Source organism: Helianthus annuus, chromosome 15 (assembly GCF_002127325.2).
Source record: "Helianthus annuus cultivar XRQ/B chromosome 15, HanXRQr2.0-SUNRISE, whole genome shotgun sequence".
Classification (NCBI taxonomy): domain Eukaryota; kingdom Viridiplantae; phylum Streptophyta; class Magnoliopsida; order Asterales; family Asteraceae; genus Helianthus; species Helianthus annuus.
The window spans coordinates 168,947,794-168,956,057 of NC_035447.2; the positions used below are offsets into that span (position 1 = coordinate 168,947,794).

Sequence of the window (8,264 nt, forward strand, 5' to 3'; positions counted from 1 at the left end):
GTCTATAACTTTTTTACATTCCGCTAACATGTTCTCGTTTAAATATTCAAAGTCGGTGCAACTTTCCCAGATGACCCCTAGTATCTTTTTTGATACACAAGACCACAGACTAGTGGGTATGGGGAGGCTCATCCCCCATGTAGGGTGGAGGATGGGGCTACCCCACATAATTTTTTATTGTTTATTTTATTTATTTGTTTAACTTTTATTGTTTAATGTTTAGTTTTTATTGTTTAACTTTTTATTTGTTTAACTTTATAAAAATAAGACAAAGAAGATAATAAAAGTCATTTAAAAAGACGACCTAAAATTTATAAAAAAAGACGACATTTAAAAATTTATAAAAATTACACTACTCGTCTTCGTCACCGTCCCCGTCGTTTGCGTTGTTCCATATATGTTCTACCGTGTGAATAACCGGCGACTCGTTCGGAACCTTAGTATGAAAATGTCGGCATTGTAAAGGGGTGCATCCGAAAAATAATTGTTCACCAATTTGTCGTGCGCTACTGTCGTAAAAAATATATAAATACGGGGTAATAAGGAATAAGGATAATAAAATTTATTAATGACAAACCTTGGCGGTCTCTGTTAATCCGTATTCGTCTGGTAATAACGCTTACAGACGAGACGTCTTCCTCTTCCTTCTCCATAAGAATCTGTGCCGCCTTTACCACAACGTTTGCGAAAAAGATCTCCTCTTCGTCTGAAGAAGACAAGGACCACCAAGAATTAGATGCCGTTGTCGAGTGACCATCGTCTCCCCTGGGCTTTCATGGTTAAATACGGATGTATTCCTAACAAATTAACAATGCATGGACTGGTATTAATGGACCTGGTAATGCATTACGAATATGTCAAGCGGGTAAGAGAGGTAGTTTAGTTGCGTTAAAAGAGGTGATACCTTCTGCACAAGATGCAGGTACAGTCGAACAAATGACTAGGATCCCAAAGCAAACCGATATGAGTTAACGACGCTAACTCTTTATTAGTATCCAGTCCTATCAAACTTTGGAAGCCAATTTTATCAAAATCCTTGTTGAACAAAAAAAAACCATAAATTGCAAGAAGGCAGGTAATAAGGGTGTGCATGACACAGCATGAGTCGGTTTTGGGCTCAAACCAAACAAAAACAGAAATTTCGGTTTTCCGATTCTATAAACCAATCGGCTTTGTTTTTCCGATTTTAGATCTTACGTATTGGCTCGGTTTGGTTATGAGTCCCTTTTCGATTTTACATTTAAGCTTTTGGTCTGAATTTTCTGCTGACTACTTGTGCATTCTGGCCCAATATTTTTGGCACAAAGAAATGAATTTGAACCATAAATCCATTAACAGATATTCAAACAAGTTCCGTGCGGTTTCGTTCCAATACAGAGTGCGGATCGTTCTTGGAACAAGGTACAACCAAAACCAAAACATAATTTTCGGTCGAAGAAAAACAAAACGGAAAACGTTGGTTATTAGTCCGAGTAGGTTATATCGGTTTGGTTTGATCAATATTGGTTCTGATTCAGTTAATCTGCTTTTTTCTCACCCAAGTCGAAAATACTGAAATATAACATAAGACTAGCTGTTGTAGCGAAAGAACACCAAAATGGTAAATACAATCCAGACTTAAATTATATACACAACCATTATTAAAAATTCGATTTCAATCCCTCACCCTTTCACCATTCTTTTAAACACAAAAGCATTAATATCTTCATCATCCGCAATCTGAAGCGTCGAAACAGCCCGTGCAGTAACTAGTCCCGCCGCAGACATCTCATCAACAAACGATCCCGATCCTTCGACACCCCTTACAAAAGACCCGTTTTCACCGAACCTGTGTGCATTCCATCGACATATGGATCCTCCATGGGCATTCCTGTAAATTCGTTTACCATTAACGACTTGACCGCACGCGTCATTCGAGTCCTCACCGTTCAACACTTGCAACGCAACCGCTTCAGCTATCGCAGCACCCTCTTCATCCAGCCTCCGTTGCTCTCCTTTCTCCCGCTGTTTCTTCTTCTCCAGCTCCGAAATAATGGCTGCTGACGTGGCGAGCGCTTTCTCCAATCGCCTTTTTTTCTTCTCCGCTTGTTTGATTCGATCTAACTCATCTTTCACTTGCTTTTTCTTCATCTTTTTAACACCGGATGGCGTTTTACCACAATCCATGCCTAAGTTCTTGATTGTTTCTACTACTAAAAACTCGAAAAACTAATACTAACAAAAGCTAAAGGTCGCTTCTTGTTCGGTTGTTCCTACACCCACTCGGAAGTAAAAGAATATCGAATCTTACGAACAGTACAATCCCAAACCGATATAGCAGGATCTAGCATAAGAGAACATTGATAAATACTCATGAAACTATCTTTCGGTACCAGCATTCTTCGTAAATTTCCACAGCCCATGCATTTGCTCATCTCGTGTAACAATGCCCGAATAAGTGAATAACTTATCAAGTAGCCAAAAAGTAACAATCTTGCTCAAGATGGCATTCCCACCTGAAGACGAAGTCAACAAACGCCTTAGTAAGAACACAAAGTAACTAGTAAACCAATCAAGTGTATCACATGGCTGAAGTGTCTCATACAGAATCACATTCAAATATTTAGTTCACAATTCAATATTCATCACCAACAAAGTATAGAGGATAATGAAGAAGAAAGCTGCAAAAAAGTATAAATCACAATCCAAATGCGTATATTCATAATGTGTGGGCGCTCGTGGGGCAAAGCCGCAAAAGTGAAAGTGCACTAATTTTAACGTTATTTTACTAATTTCGTGAAAATAATGTTAAAAGAGGGGGATGGTTAATCATGCATCATGTGGTGGCGTTGATAGCCGAAAGACAAGGGAGTACATGCACTAATCGGCCTTTGTCTTAATTGCTGAGTGTTATGTGCCTTATGTTCAAGGCTTGATGCAAAACTACTATCGAGCCGTGGGTCTCACTGGAAGCAGTCTCTCTATTCCTACGGGGTAGAGGTAACACTGTCTACATCTTACCCTCCTCAGACCCTACCTTAGCTTTGCTATTGGTGGGATTTACTGAGTATGATGATGATGAATTTTAGAGCAAACAAGATCTTCTTAACACTCCTGTTGCTCTTACTCTCTTAGGTATGTGGTTCGGGGTCGTGGTGTTGTTTTGTCTCGCTTCTTGCCTATGCACTTATAGCGGTCTAAAATGATATATTGGTCAAGGGCAGATATTTGAGATACAGGTTATCGCGGTGGGATATCGGTACTTTCAATATCATGCATAATTTATATATACACATATATAAAACGTAAAACATATATAATATTAATAGTAGAGTTAATTACTGTTTTCGTCCCTGTGGTTTGTCAAAAATCACTATTTCAGTCCATTAGTTTAAAAATTGCGATTTCAGTCCTGCGGTTTCACTTTCGTAACCATTTCAGTCCCTGTGGTTTCACTTTCGTAACCATTTCAATCCATTTATTCTGTTGGTACAGGGACTGAAATGGTTACGAGATGGACTGAAATGGTTACGAAAGAGAAACCACAGGGACTGAAATCACAATTTTTAAACTAATGGACTGAAATAGTGATTTTTGACAAACCACAGGGACGAAACAGTAATTAACTCTTAATAGTAATATCAAATGTCAAAACTCAAAAGTACCAATATTTGAAACATGATCTAATCGTAAGCCATGGAATCTTCCTCCGTTTACATCAACCAAGGCATCCAAAATTACTACCAATGGTCAAATATTAGTCAATATCGCCGATAATATCGGAGCCGTCCAGACCGATATTTTGTAGAGGGACCCTAGGTATCCCACCGATATAAACTGCATAGCTTCTTGCTAGTCGGGTTTTCGTTTTTTGAAATAAAACTTTGGCACAAAAAAAAAAAAAAAAAAAAAACACTCTTGTTGCATAATTTCAAGCATCCAGTTTTCAAAAGTCCAAAGATATTACATCAACAAAGCACCATATATAAAACAGAATCATAACCTAAACTGTAAACTGTTAAAAAACAAACTCAATTAGATCCAAAACAAATACAAATTCAAAACACCAATGCTCAATGAAGTGCTTCAAATATTCAAATTGATAATTGTAAACTGTTACAATTATCAATCAACCGATTTTTCAACGAATTAGGGTTTATATAACTAATTTTCAATCAATTCTTATCAATTAATTCGAACTAAAGACGTACGAACACATATAAACCCTAGATTAAAAGAAATCAATCAACCAAACGAATTAAACTTATTCAATCTAACACAGAATCTACAGTCGCATTGAAATTGAACATAATAAATGAAGAATTGATGGTACCTTGTGTGAGAAGAAACAAAACTAGGGTTTGTGTTGGATCTGAATAAGAAGAAACATGATAAGTGGGTGCTGAAGTAAGGGCATGCTGGTCATTTTTGAAAAGTAAGGACACGTGGCGAAAGATGCGACGAGTTTTGGTTGTTGGAGTTGGATAGACAGATGGTTTCTGATTAGACGTCTTGCTGAATGACACGTGGAAGTGACCGCTACAAATCCAATTATAATCTGACATCTCATTTTTATCATATTTCATCACACCCTCACAAAAACACTTGCAAGCGCAACACTAGTCACACCACCACATATAAACCTACACCAACAGCTTACGACGGTGTTTTACGTTCATCACAATCATCACTCGACGTTAGCATCAAATAAAGGGGAAAAAAGAAACAAAAATCTACATTAGCACGGTTACCTATGATATGGATGAAAAACCCTTAATTTTAATGAAAAATAATAGTTGAGTGACCTGATCAGAACATCTTTGAAACTTGAGTGACCTAATTAGAACACTTTTAAAACTTGTTTACTATTCTACAAAGTTAACCCTTTGTTTATTCCAAGTGTTTGCAATTCGTCGTGCCCTGACGTTTCCGCCTTAGGCTAGGGTGTGACAATGAGTCATTAGAGTGTCTTCAAGTATCCCTTAATGCAACCTTTATGTAGCTTCATTTCAACTTTATGACTTTGTTTAGTGGTAGGAGTGTTTGGGATTTGCTTGTGCTTATGTTTTCCTTGTAATATGCTAGTCTATGTCGACAGTATGATAATATTTCATACTTGGTTTTAAAAGGCTGATGCACGAGGCACGCAAGGTGTTCAAGGAGTGCCTTGGGCCTTGAAGAGGCGCTTCTTGTACTTCTAGGTCAATTTGTCAAAATTAGGGTTTGTAGGAGACTTGTATGCAAAAACAACCAAATGGATGAGGTAATTATGAGGCCTTGCTTGATACAAAGGTTATGTTTTGAGAGAGATGCAACTTTCACTGTAATAAAGCTTTTTGGTTGTGCATAAAGTAACGGCGCATGCATGTTCACTTACCTCCGCATTTGAGACCTAAAAGCCTCATAGCTCCTTGCACTTTTAACCAAGATTGAATATGTTAACAATGTTATGTAATCTAAAACAACTATACATCATAGTCGTTTTGGCTAGGGTTATAAATATCATTTTTTTGGTATTTATACAGCACCGTAAACGCCATGCCATATTTTACCTCTATAGTCGTAAAAACACAAATATATGTCATGTATCCCTTAATTTGTGAATAGTAAAAAGTGCATGTACAAACTTACCCACTTTGTATTTAAAAAAAGTTATATTCTTCAAAAATATTTTGCTTGCGTGACTAAAAGTTCACGTATAAACAAAAGTAAGTACTAAATAGTGATATATGTTGTAGTCTCGGTTGGTATCTTTCATTTTGCTTAAAATAAAGTAGATGCGCAAATATTATTCGTGCATTTCATAACTATACCGGTTCGTCTTGGATGAGATGCGTGGGCGGGTAGAGGTTGAGTTTCCGCACATTTGGGAGAGCGAAGGGGCTGGCGGCGGTCGAGTAGTCGACTTTAGCCACAACGTCCGGTGTCACGGTGATTGACACGTCATTCCTTTCCGTTAAAAAACGTAACAACTAAGGTAGTGTTTGGTATGCAGGAATGAGAGGTGGAATGGAATGGATGATTACGGGGGAATGAAGAAAACGGTGTTTGGTTGGTCAATGGAATGGAATCACTCATTCCAAAAGGCATTCCATTCCCTCAAAATCATTCCTTCCACACCCCATGTTTTTTTTCCATTCCATCTCCTTTTGCACCATTCATCAACAACATCACAACCCACCACCTTCGCCACAACCCACCACCACCACCCACCACCGACACCATTGCCGCCACCCGCCACCACCTCACCCCGACAGCCACAGCCACCGCCGCCACCCGCCACGACCTTACCCCGACAGCCACCGCCTCCACCCACTCGTCACCGTTATCACCCACAGCTGCGACCAACCGCCAACGCCACTCGCCGCTGCCGCCCACTACCATCGTCGACACCACCACCACCACCACCAACCTCCACCTCTGCTGCTACCCACCACCAACGACCACCTTGCCACCACCACCACTCGTCGTCACCGCCGCATCGCCACTCGCCGCCACCACCACCACCACCCATCGCTGCCGACAGCCACCACCGACACCTATAACCAACCACCCACAATCACTACCACCGACCACCACCACCACTCACCGTTGATTTTATTACTCCGTTTTTCTTGCCTACCGAACAATACACAATAATAATTTATTCCATTCACACATGGTAACCAAACAAGACATGGAATGGTAATGATCCATTCCATTCCCTCGTCCATTCCATTACCTCGTTCATTCCATTCCTTCGTCCATTCCATTACCCTATACCAAACAGACCCTAATTATTAAAATATGAAGTGTGATGCATAATAAAAGGTGGTTATGATTTTGTCAATCTTACAATAAATTAAATTATTGTAAAGTTACCATTTTTTTAATAAACTTTCTATCTCGGCTTTTACAAGACATACGCAATTTAAATGTTTTTTTTACACGTCTATAATCTCGGCTTTTGTGGTTTTCTTAATGGATTTCATGCTAAGAGACTCTTTGATAGCCTTTAAAAATATCATTTGAATCAATCACCATTAACTGTGTTTAATTCACTGGTATAATATAATACATCTGAAATACATAGTAAGTCTCTTATCGATTAAATTTCAAAATTATATTGAATGAAATAACAAAAAAAAAAAAAAAAAAACTATTTAGACTAATATATGACACTTTTGGTGACTAAAATGACACTTTCCTCTTTCACTTTGTTTGCATTAAAGTTATTTTTGGAGATGAGTATGTTGGATATATTAATATAGAGAGTTGGATTTGAAACAATAAAAGTGTTTTAATAAGCTGTGAATAGTGTTTTGTTTGTCCTTTTATTGTTTTTCACACTCTACCTCCTCTACCTTATTCATGTTGTTTCATTTTAGATTAAGTAACTTACGTTTCTACCACTAAACTTTAACGAAGTTATTATACGGTCCTGAAACTTATTATTTCTTTTTCTATATCTAATTTACTTTCTGCTTCTGAAATTTAATAGAGTTGTCATACGTCATTTGAGTTTAATAACATTGTTTTTATTTTTTTTAACAAATAATTTTTTATCTTTCTTTATCTATACGTTTAATTGCTTTTTTCTAATTCTTTTTTATATAACTTATTACAATTGAACCTAAAATATAACTTTAAACTTTTATTTTTAGTTTTTTACCGTCGTTTCAAATGGTGTTTTTTAAATACTAATGTATATACTGTCGAAGCCGATCGTTACATAGTTTTCGTCGGTTCTACAACCGTCGTCGCAACACGCAATAATCCCACTAGATAGTATTTTTCGTCCATATTTTAATTTATAGGAGTTATAATTATGATAGTCTTTACCATGGATGAACGTTTAAACCTTTCGTTAGACCATGTGTAGTGGTAATGTTTCAATTTTGGGCATTTTGCGCCATGTGATAGCTCGGTCAGCAAAGGGGCATTATGGGGCGTTTTCATATATGGGTGTAGTGGGATAATGCCCATAAATGATTACCCAATTATTATCTTTAAAAAAAATAAAACAAAAAATAATACTTGGAAGCTTCTGATTGGTCAAACAATAATGGAGAACATTCACCGGCGTTCTTTACACAACGCCTCCCCCCCCCCCCCCTAATTTTTCTGAAAACAATGCCCAATGGGGCGGTGGCAGCGCCGTTTTGGGGCGTTATTGGGGCAAAAAACATCCAAAATCTTTACCACTACGGGTGGTCTTAGTGGCAGTGAAATGTCTATATTACTCCTGCTACGAGCCAACATAATTAAGAAATATCGTCTATCAATTCCTGGGCCACATCATTTTA

General features: G+C 37.8%; 1 protein-coding gene across 1 annotated transcript; it reads right to left on the reverse strand.

Moving 5' to 3' along the window:
• Positions 1-1,526: 1,526 nt before the first annotated feature.
• Positions 1,527-4,446, reverse strand: LOC110912809. Its single transcript, XM_022157624.2, has 2 exons — positions 4,313-4,446; positions 1,527-2,495 (listed from the first exon to the last, which is right to left on the reverse strand). The coding sequence occupies exon 2, from the start codon at positions 2,164-2,166 to the stop codon at positions 1,663-1,665; it is 504 nt and encodes a 167-aa protein (XP_022013316.1). The 5' UTR covers positions 2,167-2,495; positions 4,313-4,446; the 3' UTR covers positions 1,527-1,662.
• Between the last annotated feature and the right edge of the window lie 3,818 nt (positions 4,447-8,264).

What these genes read in the sequence shown, in the direction of transcription:
- LOC110912809 (XM_022157624.2), bottom strand. Translation starts at nt 2,166, where the DNA reads ATGGATTGTGGTAAAACGCCATCCGGTGTTAAAAAGATGAAGAAAAAG.